Source organism: Ochotona curzoniae, unplaced genomic scaffold (genome assembly GCF_017591425.1).
Source record: "Ochotona curzoniae isolate NIBS_2020 unplaced genomic scaffold, NIBS_Ocur_1.0 contig_908, whole genome shotgun sequence".
In the NCBI taxonomy this organism is placed as follows: domain Eukaryota; kingdom Metazoa; phylum Chordata; class Mammalia; order Lagomorpha; family Ochotonidae; genus Ochotona; species Ochotona curzoniae.
In genome coordinates, this window is record NW_024466607.1 from 30,722,071 (window position 1) to 30,746,906 (window position 24,836).

General features: G+C 45.4%; 1 protein-coding gene across 1 annotated transcript; it reads left to right on the forward strand.

Moving 5' to 3' along the window:
* The first annotated feature begins 4,614 nt into the window (after window positions 1-4,614).
* Window positions 4,615-24,629, forward strand: ARL6IP5 (ADP ribosylation factor like GTPase 6 interacting protein 5). The gene is made up of 3 exons (XM_040994797.1): window positions 4,615-5,225; window positions 21,534-21,751; window positions 23,699-24,629. The coding sequence occupies exons 1-3, from the start codon at window positions 5,050-5,052 to the stop codon at window positions 23,869-23,871; spliced, it is 567 nt and encodes a 188-aa protein (XP_040850731.1). The 5' UTR covers window positions 4,615-5,049; the 3' UTR covers window positions 23,872-24,629.
* Window positions 24,630-24,836: the final 207 nt, after the last annotated feature.

Here is a 24,836-nt window from a genome sequence, read left to right on the forward strand (position 1 = left end):
GCTGGCGGAGAGTGATGGGGCCGGGCCAGCGCAGGGACCTGAAAGCTTTTCACTGTAGTTAGAATCTTAATTAACTACCCCTAAACAGAAAACTCTTATCGGATATACAGTGTTATGATACAGGGTGAAAATATAGCAGCAAAAGATTGTGTATTTATGCAATCTATATGCTGATAATTATGTAGGATGTTGGTGTATTCTATGAAAAAATTGTGGAAGAATCACTCGCATAGGCCAAGAACCGGGAGAATGTTCATTTTCTACTTTTCAGAACTGCTCCAAAGTCTTTGCCCGTATGTACAGGTCCGCAATGTAAGAACAGATTATCTAAACCCGTTTATAGCATAGAGATGTTATTTTTTTCTTCTTTGAAAATCAGTATTTTAACGTTATCCCATTCTGTCAGGTAAATTCAACAAACAACGAGATTAAATTTAAGCCTTTGGAGAGGCAGATAAATGTATATATACAGGTAGAAGGAAAATATTTTAAAAGGAGAAAAATTTTTTAAACTCATAATTCCATCACCTATAAATAAATGTGATAAAATCATAACTTTTCTTCCAGAATAAAAAAAAAGCCATGCATAGGCAAATCAGAATGAATATATTCAGAAAACCTTTCCTTGTTTGCAGAGGGGCAGGAGTGGTTCCAGAGTCAAAAAGAACCACATTTAAAGACTCACTCCTTAGTTATTAACCATAAAACTTGAGCACTTCATTTTTAAACGCTGGGTTTAAGATTTATCTATTTTTTTTTTATTACAAAGTCAGATATACAGAGAGGAGGAGAGACAGAGAGGAAGATCTTCCATCTGATGATTTACTTCCCAAGTGAGCCACAACGGCCAGTGCTGAGCCGATCTGGAGCCAGGAGCCAGGAATTTCCTCCAGGTCTCCCACAAGGGTGCAGGGACCCAAAGCCTTGGGCCGTCCTCAACTGCTTTCCCAGGCCACAAGCAGGGAGCTGGATGGGAAATGAAGCCATCGAGATTAGAACCAGCGCCCATATGGGATCCTGGAGTGCTCAAGGCGAGGACTTTAGCCGCTAGGCCACTGTGCCAGGCCCTAATTTATTTATTTTTACTGGAAAGTCAGATATACAGAGAGGAGGAGAGACAGAGAGAATCTTCCGTCCATTCATTCACTCCCCAAGTGGCCGCAATGGCCAGTGCTGAGCCAATCTGAAGCTAGGAGCCAGGAACCTCCTCCAGGTCTCCCACGTGGGTGGTAGGGTCCCAGGGCTTTGGGCCGTCCTCAGCTGCTTTCCCAGGTCACAAGCAGGGAGCTGGATGGGAAGTGGAGCTGCTGGGATTAGAACCAGTGCCCATATGGGATCCTGGAGTGCTCAAGGCGAGGACTTTAGCCGCTAGGCCACTGTGCCAGGTCCTGTTTTAAATTTTTTAAAAATTTTATTTGAGAGACAAAGTTTAAGGGGGGCGGGGGAGAGTGACAGAGAGAGATCTCCCACCCAACCTCAGATTTGGGCCAATCACCAAAAATTTCTTCTGAGTCTCCCTCCAAGCATCAAGCACAACATGCAGAGGGACACCATTGTCCCGAAAGGGTTCTGGTTGAGGTTCTGACTGCTCCACTTCCCATCCAGCTCCCTACTAAATGGCTTGGGAAAGCAGTGGAGGATGGCCCCAGTGCTTGAGTCCCTGCACCCATATGGGAAGCTCTGCAGAAGTTCCTGGCTTCTGACTTCAGATGGGCCTAGCTCCGGCTGTTGCAGTCATTTGGGGAAAGAGCCAGCAGGGGGAAGATCTCTCTCTCTCTCTCTTATGTATATAACTCTGCCTTTCAAATAAACAAGTTCTTAAAAAAAAAAAAAAAAGTGTGCATTAAGAGAAGTCTCTACATTCAGCACCACATCACTTGGGAATCTGCTGTGAATCTGGTGCAGCCCTGGGCTCTTCCTGCCTGAGAACCATTGATGGGAGTGCTTGCAGTCTATGGGTACTCCATGTGTGTACCTGCTGTGACTGATTCGTGATATTTAATCTCTTCTTTGTGGTATTTTCTGCTGATCCTTAAGGAAGCCTTGTCCTCTGCCGTCCCCCAGCTGGGCTCATCAGTGGCATTCATGGGGCTGACACTCAGTGCCAGGCAGCGGGGTGCGGGAGGTGCGTCACGGCAACAGATGCCAGCCCCTTTCTAGGTCACATGTTTCATTATCAACGCAGAAATCTCTTTTTCTTGCCCAGACAGCTGTGAGATTCAATCCTCCCTGGTCAAAATGGTCTCCTCTGAGCTGTGCCTCTCACAGTGCCATTTTCAGAATACTTTCATATTAATGGTAGTGAACTTCTGAAGGGGAAAAGATCCACCCTTTCTTTTTAGAGGCTTAAGCAAACAAATAATGCACTGAGCAACTCTTAGCTGGCTGTTAGCCACCTGCAATCGATGAGTTCTCACAGTGTCACTAATGTACACATGACAGCTTTTGATGATGCCCTTCTGAACAGTTGGAAGGCGAGAGTCCTTGGTCCCAGCTTCCGATGCCCACAGAGCTCTCCGACAGGTGTGGACCCCACCCGGGCTCCCACATTGCTGGCTGTGGCAAGGTCATTTTCTCTGCTTGCCTGCAGGGCTGTTTTGCTGGGTGAGATTCTTCAGCTCCAGGAAATTCCTCCACACCCTCTGACTTCCTGTAACTGAACCCTGAGGCCTGGCACATCTCGATTTAGCACTCTCACATCGAAGTGAAGTTGTCAATGCCTGGCGGGATCCCTGAATGTAAGGCAGAGCTGTGCCCTTCTTGCCCTGCTGTGGCTCCGCGGTGCTTTCACAGAGCCTAAAAGGACTTAAGATGCCAGTCGTTATTGCACTGAGTACTCCACCATTTTTTAGATCTACCTGAGTAAACCAGCACTATCTAACGTGGCCACAAAATGTGCAAACGCCAGTGGATGTCATCGTAAAAGCCCATTGTTACTAGGTATATTATTATTAACAGCAACAGTAGTATCTGTGAACACATTTTACACACTAAGGACTAAGTATACTAAGTACATTTGACACACTAAGCATTCTTTAACCTCACCTATGTGGCTAACATCCTGTTGTCCACACTTTTAACATGAAGTCACCAGGGCTGGGAGAGGAGTGAAAAAATTTCCCCCAAGGCACCTGCCAGCAGGGGAGGAGCCGGGTTCTAATTGTGCTGTCTCTGACTTTAAACCCTCACCCATTTTCAGAGCCAAGAAACAACTTGGAAATACTTTCACATTTTAAATCTTTTTTTTTAAAGATTTATTTTATTTTTATTGCAAAGTCAGATAGAGATATATATAAAGAGAGAGGATGAGAGATAGAAAGAAATACCTTCCGTCTGATGATTCACTCCCCAAGTGACCGCAACAGCTGGTGCTGTGCCGATCTGAATCCAGGGCCTGAAGCTTCTTCCGGGTCTCCCCACGCAGGTGCAGGGTCCCAAGGCTTTGGGCCTTCCTCAACTGCTTTCCCAGGCCACAAGCAGGGAGCTGGATGGGAAGTGGGGCTGCTAGGATTAGAATCGGCACCCAGGGTCCAGCATGATAACATAGTGGTTCAAGTCCTCGCCTTGCACGCCCAGGATCTCATATAGTCGCCGGTTCATATTCCTTGTAGCCCCGCTTCCCATCCAGCTCCCTGCTTGTGGCTGAGGAAAGCAGTTGAGGACAGCCCAAAGCCTTGGGATCCTCTACCTGTGTGGGAGACCAGAAGAAGCTCCTGGTTCCTGGCTTCGGATTGGCGCAGCTGCAGCCACTTGGGGAGTGAATCAACGGATGGAAGAGGTTCCTCTCTGTCTCTTCTCCTCTCTGTATATCTGACTTTCCAACAAAAATAAAATAAATCTTTTTAAAAATGTGCCAAACATGTACACGTTCTTGCCATTTCTGCCTAAGCAGCACTGCATTAGGCATTGTGAGGCTTGTACAGATGATCTCCCAGGAGAATGTGAGCAGGTTGTACTTCACTTTCTTAAGTCACCGAGCACCTGCAGATTTGCATATTCCTCCGTGGATACAAAGGGACAGCTGCATTTTTTTTTCCTTCTTCTTCTTAAATATCACAGGTAACAAGGCTTACCGCACCAAGCAGCCCCTTAACGGAAACGAAGCCAGCCCTTTAGGGTCTTAGAAGATGTACAGGTAATCCATGGCTGGGATACACACCCTCACCTTATCTGTGATAACACCGTGTTCCCTTAAGGAGAGTTGTCACCAAATAAGGGGGTGAACGTAAGAAAGCTATTTTGGAGTGGGAACTCCTGTTTCTGCCAGGAAAATTCTGGGTGTGGAACTGTTAGTTCACTGCAGGCAATGGCTGGCTCTTAGTGACTTGGGTGCCTAGTTGGTCGATTTTTGTTTTGTTTTGAGAACAGCACAGCACTTCACTAATTTTATCAGGAGAGAATAGGGCATGAGAACAGAAAAGAGAAGTGCCAAGAAATAAAAAGGCCCTTCTCCCATCCTCCCCGCCCTTCGTTTTTGCTCATCTGATTTCACCCTCAGCGACTCAGAATGAAACCAAAAACATATGAGGATTGTAATCAGACATGCAGCGGTGTGTAACACTCAATCCTTAAAGCCAGCTCATTTTCCAGCGACACCGTGGTCTCCTTCCGGTCTGTTTCTTACAGCAGCATCTAAATAGCTGCGTATTATTTCTGCAAGGCAGGTTTCCAGGTTAGATTCCTAGGTTAAGTGCTCAACGTGGAGTGTTAGAAACGGGACACTTTGTATTCAGTCCCAGGAGGGAGGGAACGCATTTGCCACCTCCCTTCAGCCGGGATTTTCGCTGATAGCTTTCTGTCATTTCTTGTAGATTGGGCCCCTAGCTCTGCCGCGAGGCCTCGGTTTTCCTGTAACTAACCTCTCAGAGCCAATGAAGTGAAGACGCGGAGAAAAACACGCCCTCCCGCTCCCGATCTCCCCTGCTGGGCGGCTCGCCAACCGCAGAGCCGATCGAGACGGAGCCGCTGTCATCTGGTTCGCCCAGCTGGGTCGCCGCCGCCGCCGGATTCCGGAGGCCCAGAACGGAAAGCTAAGAAGAAGAAGAAGACATGGACGTGACTATCGCTCCGCTCCGCGCTTGGGACGATTTCTTCCCGGGCTCCGATCGCTTCGCTCGGCCGGATTTCAGGGACATTTCCAAATGGAACAACCGCGTGGTGAGCAACCTGCTGTATTACCAGACCAACTACCTAGTGGTGGCTGCCATGATGATTTCCGTCGTGGGGTAAGTGTGGTGTTTTTCCCTACGTGGGAGTGGAGAAGGGGTAGGTGAAGAGCATGGAGCCGAGGTCCACCCGGAGCGGGCTGTGTGTGCGAGGTGCCCCCAAGGCAGGGACGCCCCCAGTCCACGCTCAGCCCCTGCCTCCCTTCCTGCCTCCCCAATTCTGCTAGTACAAACTTGTCCTTAAGGCCAGGCCGCAGCCGTCCGGGGTCTCTCCGCGCCAAGCTAAAGCCCTAAGGGGAGGCCAAGGGGAGGGGGACATTTGGCCAGCCCCGAACAGGGACAATGACTTTCTCTAGCAGCGTTCTGTTCTGCCCGGGTCCCCCTCCAGGCCAGGGAGGTACTTGAAGCACCTTTTCGACAATAGAGAGAGGAAGAGTGGTCCTGGGGAGGGGGGTGTTGCTGGGGCAGGCCGCCCAGGCCAGGCTGGGGCAAGCCCAGATGGTGGCATGAAAGGGCATCTGACTCCGCCTGGGACACGAAAGCCAGGCTTGGGAGCTGGTGGGTGGGTGGCCCTGAGTGGAGAGAGGCCTCCCTGACAGTGAGAACCGGGGTCCCTGGCTCTTTTTCTTGCAAGAGTTAATTGTCTTCCTTGTCTTCACGCCCTTAGGCTGCTCAGTGTTATGGGAAGGCAGTTTGCTGTACCTGGTGCTGGTAGGCATCCTGTGTCAACACTGCACACACACACCCTTCCCTTGGAACCATCCTTCCATGCCCTTAAGCCTGCAAGAAATGCTTCTCCCACAGTCAGTCTCTCATCTTGCTATCTCCTGTGTATTTTTTTTAAAGGGTCTCCCTTAGAGTTGAACAGGGACTTCATCTGCCCTTTAAGATATGACCTGGTCAACACAGAGAAAGAGGAAGTGGAGAAGCTACGCCTAGGAGGGTGATGGGCTGCCTGGTGGTTGGCATGCTTTGTTGAGCCACCTCTCTGTGGTCCAGGCCCCAGGCCAAGGTTGGAGGACACCAGGATGAATCAGACTTGAATTCTGGCCCAGGGGCACATGGCAGTTGCTGGGAAGCCTAGGGAGCTGCACAGGTCGCAGGGGGGAGGGCAAGGTTTCAGGGTGTGGTTAAGACCCGTAGGTCTGTCTCAGTTAACCTGGGGAAGCTGGGAGTGCTGAGAAGGACCCTGCGGAGAAAGGGCCTGGGTCCTGTGCGGACTGTGACTGTGGCTGGCAGGAAGGGCAGACTTGAGGCAGCTGCTTTCTGGGTCTGCCCAGTCCTATGCTGGGTGCTCCTGTCCTGTATACTAAAATATCCCTTTCAACTCAAGGAAATAGACAGAAGGCTTGCATCTGTACTTTCTGAAGAAATCTACAGGCTTCTAATCTGGTTGGTTATCTCGTCTAGGAGGAATGTTGTTGTTGAGCTAACCTTAAAAACCTGAGGCAAGGTTTGGGGTGGCCCAATCAGAGGTGCAGAAAGGTTGCCTGGATGGACTCCATTTTCCTCTGGGAAGGCCTGGGGTGGGGCCTGTGAGTTGGGTCAGCCACTTAGCTGCTTGGGGCTGTTCTCCTTCCCCTTTCAAATGATGCTATGTTGACTGTCAGGTACTTGTCTGAAGGAAAAGGTGAAAAGTAACCAGGAAGAATTTTTTTTTTCCTTTTAATTAATCTCATTTATAAAAGCTTACAAAAGATGCCAACCCCTAGTAAAAGAACACCAGTATAAAATGTGAAATTTGCTGCACAATTCAGGGAAGGTCTGGTGTACAGCCTTCAGTTCTGTGCATCTATAAGCACCCAGTGTTTTCTTTATTTATAGTTCAACAACAATAAATTGAACATCTGTTGTATGGGCTTACCTTGTGAAGTATCTTGCCTACATAGTGTCTTATAACTTAGTAAATATGAGGGTGCTTCCTAAATTTTGTGGGAAAAATTTTAGTGCCAAAATTGGAAAGCCAGTTTTTTTTTTTCATAATTCCTGTTTTTCTGTGAGCTTTTAGAGAACTCCTTGTGTGTGAAGATTTTAGATTTTGTGACCAAGATAGACGTGTCTTTGAATTTAACTATCTGTGAATTGAAGCAGACTTGTAAAGTGTTGTTTGTGTTGTGATTAGCATTAAACCCAATCTTAGAGAGGTTCAGGGACCCAGAGTCCCAGCTCTTAGCTATTATATGGCATCTTTCCAGGAGTCAGGAGATCTAGAATGTCTGTCTCTTAAAGCTGAAAGATACCAGGTACCTTCAGAGTCAGAGAGCCTAGTTCATTCTGGAACATTCTCATTCTGATGAGGACCAGTGGACATGCGGGTCAACACACATCTGGAGGCTGTTTATCTGGATCCTCTGCTGGCATCTGATGGTTTCTGGGGGAAAATTATTGCTGCAATCGAAATGGAAGCCAGGCCTGAATGCGACCTGGGACAGGGACTGTGTTCAGCAGGGTGTGCGGGTGTTGCTGGGTACCAGCCTCAGCTCTCTGCTCTTGACAGCTGTTTGGTTGAGGTGAGAGAGAGCCTGCTCATGAAGGTGGAAGGAAGAGGGAAGACTTGGGCATGCATATTCTAGATCTGGAAACATAGGAAAGGACTGTCTATACCAACACGGAGACCAAACGGGATTAGGATAGCAAGAAATCTGTTTGAAGTCCTGCTGAAGCAGCTTCCTAGCCATGGTGGAAAGTTTGGCCTTCATCTTGAAAGCACAATTTCCCAGGCACCTGACAACCACACAGATGAGCTACCAAACCTCAGGAAAACTCTGAATCTCTTGAACTTGTTCTGCTTCTAAAGCCACTTGTTCATGTCTTCTGGCTCTTTCTGTGATAAAACTAAGTGATTAAGAGTTTAACCATCAGAGCCAGAGTAAGTGAGTTTGAATTAAGGTGACTACCTGTGTGACCCTAGTGGACTATGTTGTGTCTCAGTTTCCTCATCTGTAAAAATGGGTCTGATTGTAGCCCAGCTCCTAGTTTTTACTTCACAAAATGTTAATTATTTCTATTATTGGTGTTAACAGAGATCCTGAGAAGCGTCGGCAGCATGTGCAAAGCAGACTCCAGTCCTTCTCGCCCATTCTTGCCCAAAGATGCCCTCAAGGGTCAAGACTGGGCTGGGCTGCAGACAGGGGTTGAGATTGCAATTCCAGGTCTTCCGTGTTAGTGACAGGTTACTTGAATCATCATCATTGCCTCTCAGGGTCTGCACTAACAGGATGCTGGAGTCAGGAGCCTCAGGTAGGGGACCAAAGTCAGGCACTCAGATGGCAGCATGTGGCAGCCTAATCACTGTGATAACGACTCGGCCAAACCTCCACCCCCCTCCACTGGGATTTTGAATTGCATACTGTCTCTGGTCTAATCTGTGGACTCCTTGGACTCAGCACTGTACGTTTTGCTTGTGATCATTTTTTTTTCCTTCTCTCATTTGTGTTGTTATTGTCATTTTTATTCTCTATAATGCCCAAGGCTGATTATACAACAATACACAGTTGATGAGTGCAAAGGGTCCATAAATGAACACAAGACCTTGGCATGCTCCCAGGTACCACATTTAACCTACTGAACAGAATAGATTCTTTGGAAGCTGCTAGCAGCACACACACACGGCCATACACGCCTGCAGTGAAAAAAGCTGCTGTCGACTGGATAGGATGGCTTTAGCTGAAAAAGCTGTAATTTATGCTCTTCACTATTTTTTACTGTCTTTGTAAAATCTTGGTGAAATACTCAGTTGTAAGATTTCTCAAGCACAGCACTACTGACACTTAAGAAGGTAACCCTCTGTGTCCATGGAGCTGTGCTGTGCATTGTGGGATGGTTAGCACCATTTCTGCCCCTTGCTCACTCTTGGAACTGGTAGCAACCCACTTTGGGTCATGACACCGGCAATGTTTCATAGACATTGAGAACTACTTACCAGGAAAGTCATGATGATTCCATAACATTAGCATTCCCTAAATATAAGTTGCTTCATCACAAGTTTCGAAAATAGAATTCTTGACAATTACGTAGCAAAGCATGTTGACCTCAGTGTCTTGCTCCCGGCCTTTCAAACCTAGGAATGCACACACAAGAAGTTTCACACAGTTTTTATTGCTATTATGTTATACTATTATTGTTACATCAGCTTGGAATCAAATCCAGGTATTTAGATACAAGAGGCGAACCTATATAACACCTGCCCTGGAACTTATATTTCTTAAAAGAACTTTGCTTCCTTCAGAGACTTGAATTTCTTTTTGAGATTCAGGTGTCACTGCAGAAGAGATTGAATGACTTCAAAGGAGTAGCATAAACAACCAATCAGGGAGTAAACGTGGCACTGAAAACGGCTTTGGGTCCTTCAAATTCAGAAAGGAAAGGCATCTAAGGTTAAAGAACTGGTGACTTGCCCTCCCACTCTGTGACATAAGGTCTCTAAGCACTCACACAGAGAAGGTCTTCTCACATCATGCCTCAAGAAGTCTCTATTTGATCTGCAAACTAGTGCCTAATTGCACTTACAATAGAAGTACTGAGCCTGTGATACAGCCTAGTAGCTTATGGGAATTTCTATGAACTGAACAGAATGCAGTAAGATTTGAGCTAGAGAAATCAACTCCAATTGCAGAACATGGGACAGCAGTTATCTCTCACTCTCACAGCTTGTCAGCCATAAAGCATCGTTGGCCCTGTTTCACACCTGCTGCGTTAGACTCCGTTTTAGTATGAGCTTCAGATGGGCACATTGAAATCCAAGAAGCGCTGGCTTTGTCTGGCTCCAAAGAAACATTGACAGATCTGCATAAATCTACCTGTGTGCCTAGGTGTCACCTTCACAGATCCTAAATGTCTAGGTCTTGGGCTGAATCCAGGCACCTGGTTTTGTTGGTTTTATTGATTTTTTTATTTATTTATGACTCCCCAAGTGTGATAAACAGCTCCAAGTTACAATTGAGACATACGGATTCTACTGAACCCCTAACTTTCAGGAATATTAAGACTTGATATTATATGGTTAATTGGAACTGAGGCTGCTAATAGAAGCTTCATTTATTGAACAGGAAGTGAAACCATTTTTCCTTTATATGAGCATACTACAAAATTCATAGAGCTCTTGATAACCAAATTCAACTGATCTTAACTTTTACAGTATTGTGAATGTATTCATCTCAAAAATCACTTTCTGGGGAGGTTGTAGTGGTGCAGTGGTTTAGGCTGCCCTTGGGCTGCGTCAGCATTTTCATTTGAGCCCTGCCTACTTTTCTTCTCATCCAGATTCCCACTAAGGCACCTGGGAAAGCAGTAGAAGGTAGCCCAAGGACTGGGGCCCTTTCCACCCTGGTGGGAAACCAGGCTGAAGAGCCTAGCTCCTCGCTTCAGCCAGGCTTTTGCAGCCATCTGGGGAGTGAACTAGCCTATTGTTCTGTCTCTCCCTCTTTCAACCATTCAGATAAATAAATCTTTTTTAAAAAGAAGATTTTCTTCCTTCCTTCTGAACTGGTATTTTCCAGTGTGATCTCAGAATCATCAAGAATACACTAAATTTACCTCTGTTTAAATGTCCCTCTGCTTCTCCAACCAAAAAGGTACATTTCCTCTGATGTGCATACATTCATGCCACTGCCCTAGGCATGGACAGTGTGGTTGATGAACGAATGAGCCCATGTTTTCTTGGCTAAAGTAACCGCTCACCGTGTGTCCTGATAATTGGGTCTGTGGATGTGTTACAGGAGGGTGGGACTGACAGCGGCCGATTGATGTCTGTGGTTTCTCAAGATGGTAAGGAGTTTCTGGAACCCTGGTAGTTGTCAGCTTGAGAAGCACATTATTGGTTATCCTTTCAACGTGACTGTGGCTCCATGATGTTTTAAGTCTAACCCTGGCAGCAACTGGTACTAGGAACTGTTGGTATTATTTGTCCCTTCAAATGCTCCAAGGATGAAGAAGTTTCCAGCTGGTAGACAAAGAAAGTGATGTAGGTATGAAGCCTTGGCATTTAAAATGAATCGTAGTCTGCTTCTGCTAAGGCTTGTCTTAAAAAAATTTTTTTTTTTTTGCATTGTTCTAAAATCTATTTGAAAGGCAGAGAGACACAGACACAGGATAAAGAGATATCTTCCACCCCCTGGTTCCTTTCCCAAATGTCTGTCATGGCCTGGGCCAGACCGAAGTCAGAGGCATCCCCTGCTGCTTAGGGTATGTGTTAGCAGGAAGCTGGAATCAGAGGCAAGGCAGAACTCAAACCCAGGTACTTCGGGATGGGATGTGGGGGGGTGGGAGGGGTTGTGGCAAGCAGCATCTCCATGACAGTGCCAAACACCTGCTTCCTGGGAGTGTTTTTGAGATTAGTCAGCTTCAACACTGGTTCTGCAGTATCGCTCTTTTTTTCTATTGCTTTATTCGTTCACTCAGCAAAGAGTATGAAATTATTACCAATTTCTCGGACACTGCGCTGGGAGATGAGGTGACACCGACTCACTCTTTCATCAAGTTTAGACACCTGAGAAGCACCAAGACAACCAAGTGTTCAGACACATGCACACATCCTTTCTGACTTGTCTGCTCTTCCCTGTGCATTATAATCCCAAATTTCGTAAGTCTCACTGGTTGGGAATTATGTATATGCACCAGCAAGACGGTGATTACATTTTACTTGTTCTCACTGGAAGCTCGGATGCCTGCTACTCAGTGGAACAGCTATTTATTTACTGGCCACTTAGCACAGCCCAGGCCCTGTCTGGGCTCTGAGGATAGTCAGGAATAGAGCTCCACCCAGTATTCCCCAAACCTTCCAGAACAAAGCTCCTCCTGCCCTCTCTTCCTGCTTCATTTACAAATGAAACGCTGATCTGTGTGTTCCCCTAATAGATCATGAGTTTCTTATGAGTGCAGAGCTTTAAGGGATATGTTAACACTCTTACAATTTTAACCTAGTAAGAATTGTCTTTCTTATTTTACCTTGTGGCACTGATTATGTAACTGACTTTTCCCTACCTTCACCATCCCATTCCCCCAACACACAGGTTCCTTCCCCCCCCCCCCGCCCCCCTCCCCGCTGTTAACCATTTGGCAGTTTCCATCTCCTTTCCCTAGATAAGGATTTACACTGATTCTAAGTTAGGTGTGCAAGTAAGTGAGCATGCTCTGGGGTCCTGGCCCCATGTGCTAGAAAGCGGAAGTTGTCAATCACATTGCAGGCAGAGAGCTCTAGACAGGAAATCCAGGTAGAAAAGGGCAAAATCTAGCTCTTGACATCTAACTAAATGGCAATATTGACCTTTCTTATTACTTTTCCTTTTCCACAAATGAATTCCACCCTTTATCACTCAGAATACTTACCCTTAGCCACTCTTGTTTCTTGCAAGGGGTTTGGCTTCCTGTTTGAGGGAGTGCTCTTAAGATCTGCCATCTCAGACAAGACCTGCAGGTTGACTCCCATCCTGCAAACCTTCACCGTGAATGGATAGGATTTCCTGGCCTGCCCTCCCATTAAGCATGTTCTAACTGAGATAGATACCTATGAATGCAGAGCACAAGTAGCAAATGAATGCTTTGATTTCTCCTCTGCTCAGCTGCATCAGATGCCATGAGTATGTATTCCTTCTTTGAAAGGAAGGAAATAAAGCAATTGGCTGTTAGTGCAAGGTGAATAGGAAACTTGTGGGAAGGGCATTTATATGTCAACAAACTCATTACCATGTATCCAGTCCCCATCTCCACGGCTCTGTAAGAACCTGCCCTGTGACAGTAATTCACAGAACCTGCTCTGTGATAATAATTTAGAATTTGCTTGTTTTGAAATTTATCTGAAGCAATCAGAAAGAACAAGCAGTAAAAAAAAAAATCTTCCCACACTAGGTCCCAAAAATTACTATTTGTGGGTATAACCATGAGTTTTTTTTTTTTTTTTAAGATTTATTTATTTTACTGGAAAGTCAGATATACAGAGAGGAAGATCTTCCATCTGATGATTCACTCCCCAAGTGAGCACAAAGGCCGATGCTATGCCGATCCAAAGCCAGGATCAAGGAACTTCCTCCAGGTATCCCACACAGGTGCAGGTTCCCAAAGCCTTAGGCCGTCCTCAACTGCTTTCCCAGGCCACGGGCAGGGAGCTGGATGGGAAGTGGAGCTGCCGGGAATTAGAACCGGCACCCATATGGGATCCTGGCGCATTTAAGGCGAGGACTTTAGCTGTTAGACCGCACCACCAGGCCCAACCATGAGTTTTTAATTGTTAAAAACAAAACAAAACTGATAAGTATACACTATATACTTCTGCCTTTGTATATGTTAGAAATTTTCTGTAATAAATAGTTAAAGAGACTTATTACAGTCTAACTGGAATCTTGTGCTTTTGTTTGTAGATTCATCGTGGAAGTGTCAAATTTATAGAGTCTCTTCCTTTTAAAGATTGATTTTTATTTATTTGAAAGACAGAAAAACATATCCTCAAGCTGCCGATTCACTCCCCAACAGGACAGAGTAGCTGGGACTGGGCCACGCTAAAACCAGAAGCCGGGAACTCCATCTGGGTTTCCCACATGGGTAACAGGGCCTCAAGTACTCAACTCTGCTGCTGCTTTCCCTGATGCATTAGTAGAGAGCTTAACCCACTGTGCCACAATGCTGGCCTCCATTTAGGGGTTATAACCCAGGTCTAACCTGCTATCAGTCATCATTTGTTCTTGCCATAATGGCAGTCTGGTTAGGAAACCCAAACCCTCACAAACATCTGTTGAGTTGTAAGGGAAATCAAAGAGAAGAGCAGCCTGTGGAGGGACAGGTGTTCAGAGGGAGTGATTTTCCTGCATCTCGTCCTGACTCCTTCCCATCCTTGGCCTGCAGGTGCATTAAAGTATGCAATGGCACCTTCCTCCAGCAAGGCAAGGTGCCCTTCTGCCTCATCCAGTCATTTCAGAATTGGTCCTTATCTTTGCATAGGAGGCTAGGTATTTTTTTTTCTCACTTCTGCTTTTTCATTTGTCCCTTTAATCATAGCCCTGTAAAAGAACAAGGAAAGGGACTTTCCTCCCTTCCAGACTATTTAGTGTACAATTAGAACAATACAGATGGGCCCGGCATGGTGGAGGAGCCTAGTGGCTAAAGTCCTTGCCTTACAAGCACCGGGATCCCATATGGGCACCGGTTCTAATCCAGGCAGCCCTGCTTCCCATCCAGCTCCCTGCTTGTGGCCTGGGAAAGCAGTGAGGACTGCCCAAACCTTGGGACCCTGCACCTGTGTGGGAGACTCAGAAGAAGCCCCTGGCTCCTGGCTTTGGATTGGCTCAGCTCCGGCTGTTTGGCCGCTTGGGAAGTGAACCAATTGACAGAAGATCTTCCTTCTGTCTCTCCTCCTCTGTAAATCTACCTCTCCAATAAATTAAATAAATAAATCTTACAAAAAAAAAAGAACAATATTGATGTTTGTGACTCATGTCACTTAACTCACACTGAGTTGGTTTAAATAATGGGAAAGTGTTTTAGGTTTTGACTTTTTTCTTACTGAATTCCTACTCTGTGTCAGGTTTTGTACGGTGATAAAATGTCACTGACCTACCCTTAGGAAGCTTAGTCTGTAGAGAGGCTAGCGATGTTCCTTTAATACAAGCTCAAATGCACATGTGCTGGTGTGTGAGTTCTGTGAAGCTGAGCCAGATGGTTCTGTGCCTGTTCAGAAAGACTGAGCAAAGGCTGCCTGAGCTGGGACTTTGGAATGACTCAGCCAGGGAGAACAGCTTGTGTGCAGGCCTGGGGATGGCCAAGAGGCAGGAGGAAGCTCTGGGGAAAGATGCAAGTTTGGAATGGACTGGACATGGAGTTAGGAAATGGCATAAACAAGTTGTCAGGGAGGGCTGCTGCTGGCCTGCAGGGGGCCGTCATGCTAATGACAGGCCTGACTCTCCTGGAGGACCCAGCTCACGGCAAGTGTTCAGGCGTGGCCAGCTGAGTGTAGCTTAGGCTTTCAGGCTTCCCCTACGCCTTCCACCAGGCCCTTTTGTCCCAGGTGCCAACTGTAAATGATGTTCCTGGTGGCAGAGGCAGCCAGGGGCCAGTGCTGCGAGGCCTTGCAGGATGGGCTAAAAAAAAAAAATCTGTTCTTATCCTAAGAGCAATGAGAAGCAAGAAGATGAGCGGGTAGATTGGTATTTGCTGTGATACCTCTGTCTGTTGGAGGATGCTGAGAAAGCTCAGCGTTTTACAGAAGTACGCTGTCAGTAACTGAACCAACCCCGCTTTCTTGGTGAGTCAGGCTGTCTCAGGAAGTGTACTTCAAAAATAGATTTTTGGGTTAGAAAATTGGAGTTGAGTACAAAGCTGCTTCTAACGCTTAGGAAATATTTCGCTGCCTCTTTGGGTCTTGTTGGCACTGCAACACCCTGGGAGCTACCAAATGTGCACTCGAGTTGATCAGGTTTTCTGCTTTTGTAAACTGTCACTGCCAACTCTGTCATCAGGGGCTTTGCACAAACATGTTAATGGGTCTATGCCTCAGCTCGTCCATAAGGGAGGAGTCTTGACCTAACGGGTTGGATGCATGCATACTATATTGGAATACTTTGCTTCAAGTCCTGGCTCCAGTATCTGACTTCCATTTTATTGAAAATACAAACCTTGGGAGGCACCAATGTTGGCTCAAGGAATTGGGTCCCTGTCACCCATGTGAGAGACCTGGACCGAACTGCTGGTTCCTGGTTTTGACCTGGTTCAGTGCTGGCTCTGGGGGGAATTTGGGAGTGAAATAGCAGATAAGAACACTTTGTCTCTCTCGTTTGCCCTGTTTTTCTCTCTCTCTGTGTGTTTCAAATGTATTTTTCTCAATTCATGGAAAATGAAATTGAAAGTTTATTTTGATGCAAAAAATTTTAAATCTATGCCTTTTTTTCCCCAAAACTCACACACACACACATATTCATGCATCTGAAACTCCTTGCTCTATAATTCTGTGTTTTCCCAAGATTTTTTTTTCCACTTGTAGCACTGTGCTGAAACTGGCTCTGGGTCACTGAACTTTTTGGTAAATTTGGTACCTGTGTCCATGCCCACGAATAGCCACCGTCCTCCCGAGAGATACGATATTGCTAGAAGATCTCCCAGGGTGACATTTGGTGTCTTGGCCCACATGGATGAACGGGTCTGGTTAGAATGGTGGCAGAGTGGGTTACAGTGTGATTTGGTGTCACCAAGGGCAGCCTTCCCCCTTCTAGGTCCCTTGCATATATTCATATTTCTGGGCCCCAATGTATTCCTCCACTCAATGGGCCTGAATTGACATCTTTGAAGATTCTACCACAAAATTCTGTGAGGGGGATTCTGAAGCTTTACTTATTTTTATTGCAAAGTCAGATATACAGAGAGGAGGAGAGACAGAGAGGAAGCTCTTCTCTCAGTTTGGTTCATGTCCCAAAAGTGGCTGCAAAGGCTAGAGCTGAGCCTGTCTGAAGCCAGAAGCCCAGAGCTTCTTCTGGGTCTCCCACATGGGTACAGGGTCCCAAGGCTTTGGACAGTCCTCAACTGCTTTCCCAGGTCACAAGCAGGGGGCTGAATTGGATACAGGGCTGCCTGGATTAGAACCAGCACCCATGTGGGATCCCAGTGCTTGTAAGGCAAGGACTTCAGCCACTAGGCTCCTCCACCAGCGGCCCCTGAAGCTTTATTTTTTCAAAGAGATTTACTTATTTACCTTCTTATTTATTCAAAAGACAGAGGGACAGAAAAGGGGCGGGGAACAGACAGATCTTTGCCCCACTGAGTACTTCCCAAATGCTTGCAAGAGCCAGAGCTGGTCAGACGGAAGCCAGGAGCCTGGAAGTCTATCCAGGTCCCCCACATGGCTGGCACAGACTCAGCTTCTTGAGTCATCATCTACTGCCTTCCTTCGCACGTTTAGCCAAGCAGCTAGGACTTGAAGCAGGCACTCTTACACGAGCATCTAAGTGGTAGATAAACCTGCTGTGCCACAATGCCAACCCCTCTAAAATATTTGTATAACCATAAATGACTCCACTAAAAATTTTTAAACTATATCAGAAAAAATATTATTTTTTGGAATGGGGTCATATGACATATAAATATTTTAATCTCATAATAAAGACGTTGAACATTTTTGATCCACAAAACTAGGTCCTTACACCAAGGCCAGAAGAAGGTCGAGTGTTTCATCTCTCTCCCCTCCTCCCTGCCTCGTCTCCCTCTCTGTTACTCACACCTGCCAGTAAGTGAAACCCCACCCAGCAGAGCCCAGCACCAGTTGTCCACATGAGAGATGGGCAGCATATTTTTGGAAAGTTTTGTCTTAAATGTTCTTGGGGTTTGTCCTGACTGGTGTGACAAACAGACCAACTGTTGACTAAAGAACAAGAACTTGGTTCAAGAACTGGTTCCCAAATGCCTACACTCATTGGAAAATCAAATTAATCCCGTGGTTGTGTGTGGGTGTGTGTGGGTGTGTCTTATTTTGCTCCAAGTACAGATGGTTGCCAAGGCAATTCAGTGGTTACGCGTTTTTCCCATTTCTCAGAATGGAACTGTATGTAATCAGAACATGGAAGAAACAATAATTTTCGCGATGAGTAACTTTGTGATTTTTTTTTTTCAACTTAGAAACGTGGCTGCTTGCTAATTATAGCTTGTGGCTGGGCTTGTAAACTAAAACCAGTTCTATAGGACTCCTTGCTCTGATCCGTTCCCTTGAACATGAGCCACAGAAACAGGTGAAAAGCTCATTGCTTGTCAGGCGTGGGTTTTTCATTGTTCTTTGCTCTGGTATACTTTACTCATAGAGGTATACTTCACGTATCCAGAGTAAGATAGAAAATAAAACTTGACATGAACTGATTATAAGCTTCACTTGATGAATTAGTCTAATAGGTGTGCTAGAAAGAGCTGAGGAGGAGACCATTGGGACCTTGCTGACAGCAGGTCATCTATTTTGCTGCTTATGCAGTTTCCTGAAACCTGAACCCTCCATCGTAGTTCTTTGTGTGAATTTCAACCTTTGCTTTTCAGTATATAGCTCAGGAATGTCTGGGTGGGCTGACAGACACATTTTCTCAGTTTGTTTTTTTTTTTAAAGATTTATATATTTTTTATTACAAAGTCAGAAATACAGAGAGGAGGAGAACAGAGGAGGATCTTCTGTCCCATGATTCACTCCCCAAGTGACCACAACGGCCGATGCTGTGCTGATCCAAAGCAAGGAGCCAGGAGCTTCTTCCAGATCTCCTATGAGGGTGCAGGGTTCCAAGGCTTTGGGCTGTCCTAGACTGCTTTCCCAGGCCACAAGCAGGGAGCTGGATGGGAAGTGGAGCTGCCGGGACCCACATGGGATCCCCACATGTTCAAGGCGAGGACCTTAGCCACTAGGCCACTGTGCTGGGCCCCATTTTAGCAGTTTTATGCATACATTTTTAAATATCTTTTTTTTAAAGCCAAGTAATGGTTATTAAAAAAGGAAAGTAGATGTTAGCACATGCAATAAAATGCCCAGTAAAACTAGTATAGTTTTTGCTGTAGCTTCCCTCTGATTTTTTTTTTTTTCCACGAGGAATGAGATTTATTAGACTGGGAGAGTTTGGGGGCCTCTTCATTCTATTTCCTTCCACCTGCCAAAGAGGATTTGTTTTTGTTTTGTTGTTGTTATTTTACAAATATTTATTGCACCCACGTAGTAGCCTAGTGGCTAGAGTTCTTGCCCTATAAGAGCAGGGATCCCATACGGATGCCGGTTCTAATCCCCGGCAGCCCCACTTCCCATCCAGCTCCTTGCTTGTGGCCTAGGAAAGCTGCATAGGAGAGTTCAAAGCTTTGGGACTCTGCACCCATGTGGGAGACCCGGAAGAAATTCCTGGCTACTGGCTCCTGGCTTTGGACTGGCTCAGCTCTGGCCATTGCGGCCTCTTGGAGAGTAAACCTGCAGATGGAGGATCTTTCTCTCTGTCTCTCCTTCTCTCTCTGTAAATCTGACTTTCCAATAAACATAAATAAATCCTTAAATAGATATACTTATTTATTGGGACCAGGTTGGTGGCATAGCAGACACCTCACCCTGTGACGCTGGCATCCCATATGGGTACCTGGTTCTAGTCCCAGCTGCTTTACTTCCAATTCAGCTCCCTGCCTATGGCCTGGGAGAGTGTAGGACAGCCTAGATCCTTGGGCCCCTGCACCCATGAGGGAGACCCAGAAGAAACTCCTTGCTTCCAGCTTCAGACCAGCCCAGCTCTGGCCAATGCAGCCATTTGGGGAATGAACCAGAGGATGGAAAACCTCTCTTTTTGTCTCTCCCTCTCTAACTATTTCAAGTAAAAGAAGTACAAAATATACATTTTCCAAATATCTATTTGCTAAAATATTGCTTTATTTGGAAAGCCAGATTTACAGAGAGAGAGGGAAGTGATACACACAGAGAGACTGAGCGAGAATCTTTCATCTGCTGATTCACTCTCCAGACGGCCACAGTGCGGGCTGGGCTGGGTCAGGCCAAAATCAGGAGCCAGGAGCTTCTTCCTGTTCTCCCACGTGGGTGGAACAGCAGGGACTTGACTGGCTTCACCCACCGCACCATAGCATCACCCCGCTGCTCTGTACTTTTCATCAGTTTTTTTTCTAAGTTTTTCAAAGCAGTTTGACATTCATTATATTTCTTGCTTTCACTCAAGAATGTGTGAAAATCTTTCATTCTTATTTAAAAACTATTTAATAAAGCTTATGTGTTTCAGTAGACAGAAGCAGAGCTAAAACCTGAAGGATTTTTTTTTTTAAGAACCAGGATTATCCTAAATATCAATTTGAGTCCTTGTTGCATTTCAGAGAAAGTAAGCTCTTGTATCACCTTTCTCTGCCCTATTTTTCCCTCGTTTCTCATTTTCAAAACAGTTATGTTGATACTCAGAGCCTGATACAAACACCCAACCCTGTCCTTCACAAGGAAAAAATATCTGTTAAATTCTAGGATAAAAACTTAGTAGCCCATTCTACTTCTCCATCACAAGCACTTCTTTGAGTGTTGGGAATACACGACCATGAGGGTGGGGACTCTAATGCCCATTCTCATTTACAAAAAAACTTGGCCTAGGTTTCTTTTTCTTAGTACGTTCCCTCCATTGCCAAGAGTAGTGTAATTGCTTTGGTTCATTATGAACGACTCTGGACAACTCAGAAATCAGGTAGCAAGCTGGCTCTTAATGGTACTTTGAGTCTTTAGAAACACTTGTAATGTACCACGTAGGCCATCCATTCAAATGCCTCTATGGAGCAAGTGGGTGATACAAGATAGTGATTAAGATCAGCCTCTTAGGGCCCGGAGCGGTGGCGCAAGTGGTTAAAGGTCCTCGCCTAGCACGCCCGGGATCCCATATGGGCGCCGGTTCTAATCCCGGCAGCCCCGCTTCCCTTCCAGCTCCCTGCCTGTGGCCTGGGAAAGCAGTCGAGGATGGCCCAAAAGCTTTGGGAACCTGCACCCGCGTGGGAGACCCGGAAGAGGCTCCTGGCTTCGGATCGGCATAGCATCGGCCCGTTGCGCTCACTTGGGGAGTGAATCATCGGACGGAAGATCTTTCTCTCTGTCTCTCCTCTCTCTGTATATCCGCCTTTCCAATGAAAAAATAATAAAAATAAATCTTTAAAAAAAAAAAAAAAAAAAAAGATCAGCCTCTTAGAAACACAATTATCAACAACAGCTCACTTTGGGCCTCTTTGTCAAACATGCAACAGAGAGTGGTGGGGACTGAAGCTAAATAGAGAACATTTATTCTAATAGAAATTAGAAGATGCTTCAGCCAGGTGTTGGCATGGGTCTGCTGTTGTCAAATTTCCTGGTTTAGGAGAAGCAAGAAACCCAATATTTTATGGGCTAAAAACAAAAACAAACACAACACCATCTCCACTCTCCAGGGCATACAAAGATATGAATTTAAGCTGGATCTATCCCATAGAGTCCTCTACTCTACACTCATCTATCAGACAAGCATCTGTGGTGGATGAAATACTTGTAAAGAGCTCATAAAATTCAACCTGTACATACTAGAGCCCGGAAGTATGGTGAGACTATTGAATGCACATCAGTGTTAAGTATCTGAAAAACTCAGTGATAACCCTACGAGCCATGAGGAAGTACCACACAGCAATCACTGCAAAAGTAACTGTCATCCTAAAAAAAAAAAAAAAAAGGGTGGGCCTGTAGGTAAAATGACCTGACCACTTTAGTGGGAATCCAACTGCCTGTGTGGTCTTAGCACCACCGTCTGCTAACGTTTGGGCCTTTCTTCCTGTGAGGTATGAATTAGTAATACTCATTCATACGGTCCCTTGTCTTTCCTCCTCTTCCTCTGTCTGCTGCTCCTCCTGCTGATCCAGTCTGTCTTTTCTTTTGTACTGCAGGTTTCTGAGCCCCTTCAACATGATCCTAGGAGGGATTGTGGTGGTGCTGGTGTTCACAGGGTTTGTGTGGGCCGCCCACAACAAAGACATCCTCCGCCGGATGAAGAAGCAATACCCCACAACTTTCGTGATGGTGGTCATGCTGGCCAGCTATTTCCTCATTTCCATGTTTGGCGGAGTCATGGTCTTTGTGTTCGGCATCACTTTCCCTTTGCTGTGTAAGTGAACCTGAGCTTTGCTTTTGTTACATTGCTAAAACAGATGTTGGAGCAAGTGGTTAATGTCTGGTGGGAATGATACACATCTATGTGTTGGCATGTTTATAAAAGTTCAGAAGCTTCTGAAACAGCAGATCAAGACCTAATTGTTGATTAACTCCACAAGTATTTTTGAACATTAGGGTGGGGACACAATCAACACATACAAACCCCAAGCCATGCAGCAGGAGCATGGCACTGCCTTCACTGAACCCCTGTTTTGTCTGATCCTAGAATCTACTCCTCCTCTTCCTGACACAGGAGAGAATTTACTTGTCATTTTGCCTCCTTAGAAAATGATAGTGTCAAAATGAGTGAAAGATCTAACCTGATTGACCTGAGTATACACATCAAGTACTTGGGTTCTGGAGGAATGAACTCAATATTTTCTAAATTGTGAGTGGATTACAAAGATCCCAAGCCTGAAATCAAAAACAGATCCCAATGTCATCAGTAGAAAGCCAGTTAAAATTCTAGGGTCAAGAACATCCCTTTAACTTATCATTGCATTTCACAATGCATTTATTCTATTAAGTATTTACTTGTTTGCAATTTTGTTAGATTGAGCTCAGACTCTTATGGATGAATTCTACACCTTCCTGAGGAAAATCCGCAAATTCAGACTCATTGAAATTTTCTTCCATACATGCCACAAGCTTCATATTTCAGCAACTGTTTAAACATTGCTTGTTACCTTGCCACTTCAGAACTGGAGGCAGGCCAGGTGAATGGGATCTGTGATAGGCGGTGAGTCCGGGGTGGTGACCTCTCTTCCTTGTTCTGCTAGAAGCCAGTGGGTGATTGGGACCAGTCATCCTCGCTCACCTATCACGTGAAAAAAATTACCTATGAGCAACAATTCTCCAGCTTTGATGATTGTGAGAATCATCCAGAGTGATTTTTTAGTAATAGAAGCTTTCCAGTCACACCCCCTGGGAATCTTGATTCTAATGCAACAGTGATGCCCACAGACCCTGTGTTTTCAGAAAGCCTCTCAGATGTTTCTGATAACCCGTCTAGGCTTGGAACCTCCAGAAATAATCTAAGCTCCTCAGATGTTTCTGGAAACCTTCAGAAATAATCCACAACAGCATTAGTCAGAATAAGGGTTCCAGGCCTGCTTTCAGATTCCACAGGCCTGCTTTCAGATTCCACCCTACTGAGGGAGTTGGAAAATGACTGATTCTTGGGACCTCAGCCCTACACTCAACTTGCAGTAGAGCCTGGGATTTGCTTGCCATCCTGTCTCAGTTGTTTGGATGTACACAGAAGTTGAAGCATCACTGGTGTAGATCACCTGGGCTGGGGGGAGGTGTAGCTGACTCTGAGAGCTCCCAAAGAGTGACAAAGGCACCTGCTTCTTCTAGGAACAAATTAAAATTCCTCATGATGGAGCAAATGTGAACAATTGTGGGCCACACAATGCTCTAGAAAACCTTTAGGTTTTTAAAATGCGGAACTACATCCAACACTTTGGAAAACTGCATGTTAGGAGGTTCCTTAATAGTAAACTTTACCCTCTTGCCTTGTGGCAAGAACAAAATAATCTCCAAACTGGCAGGAGGTTCTTGGTGGAAAAGCTTGGGTGCCTCCCTTTCCATGTCTGTTGGAAGGACATGGATTCACTTGGAAGGTCAGAGCATCAAAGCTGCATGGCTCTGCAAAGGAAATGACATCAGCAGGAAGGAATGTACCTGCCTATCACTGGTACCCATCATTGATTCCTGCACAACCACGGTGCTTGGCAAAGAGCTGGACAGAAAGATTTGAAAGCTTGGGTCTATTTTGAGAGTCAATTTGGACTGCAGCTAACAGATAGCTTACTGAAAATGGAAAGAGGGGGAGTAAAGTTGATGTGGTGGGAGAGAGTTGCTGCTTTGGTGCTAATCACATGTCACTTCTCGGCAGTGATGTTCATCCACGCATCGCTGCGACTCAGGAACCTCAAGAACAAGCTGGAGAATAAAATTGAAGGGATCGGGCTGAAGAGGACACCCATGGGCATTGTTCTGGATGCCCTAGAACAGCAGGAAGAAAACATCAGCAAATTCACGGAATACATCAGCAAAGTCAAGGAGTAACTGTAGCTCACCTGGGGAGAGGGCTGCTGCAGAAATCGAGCTGCAGTTCTCCCTCGATCAGACCCAATTTCTGCTTGTGTTTTTGAAATAGGAGGTGCATGCACACCCAACCATGGATGGCAGCATGCATGTGTAGGCCCAGCTGTTACCATCTGTGACGGAGCAGAGCAAAGGCCTCAGAAACCCACACAGTCCCCTTAGCGTGTCCGAAGCTTCACGTTTGTTTATGAAAAGAAAAAATGGATCATGCCCATTTCTTGAGAGGAATAAAATTAGATTCCACAGCAACAACATTGCTATCTAGTAGGGAAAAATAAAAGTAATTGTAAGGTATCAAGGCCACAGGAGTAAGTGAAAGGCTGCTGAGGTAGATAATGCTGTGCATTTAGCCTGTTTCTAATCCCCTCCCTGACAAAAATTCCCTAGGATTGTAATGTGTGGGGCATAAACTAGTTGACTTTTTATTCTTCTTTTAAAATCACAGATGATCTCTATCACTTGGCTGCCTGTTTGCTGTGCAGTGGAAACTGGATAAACCGGTTGTTTATACTTTGTTTACAAATATAAAGACAGCTGTTTAGGAGCATATTTTGTTAAATTTTTGTAAATTTTTGAAATGCTAGTCATGTGTTTTCCCCAGCTGGTATTCGCTGCAAAGGTAATGGTTTCTTCCTTATGGAGGTTACAGCTGTGTTACCTGTATTATTCTTGACAGACTTATTAAAAAAGAAAACCACAAAAATAAATAAAATAAATGAGTTCTGTTTGTATGGCATTTTTGTTGTTGTTGTTAACAATGGAAAAAAAAATATGTCCAACAGAGTTTTAAGTATTTTTTTGTTTAATTCTTAACATTTACATATGGAAAGAAGGAAATGAATTTGCATTTTAATAGTCCCTGTGCTCAGAGAGAAAAGCAGTAGTATTTTTTTAAATCTGCAAGACATCTTTAGATGGAAAGACTT

Excerpts from the sequence above, each read along its gene's own strand:
- ARL6IP5 (XM_040994797.1), top strand. The coding sequence starts at position 5,050 with ATGGACGTGACTATCGCTCCGCTCCGCGCTTGGGACGATTTCTTCCCG. Across the intron at positions 5,226-21,533 it reads ATGATGATTTCCGTCGTGGG|GTTTCTGAGCCCCTTCAACA; the intron begins GTAAGTGTGGTG and ends TTTGTACTGCAG. Across the intron at positions 21,752-23,698 it reads CATCACTTTCCCTTTGCTGT|TGATGTTCATCCACGCATCG; the intron begins GTAAGTGAACCT and ends ACTTCTCGGCAG.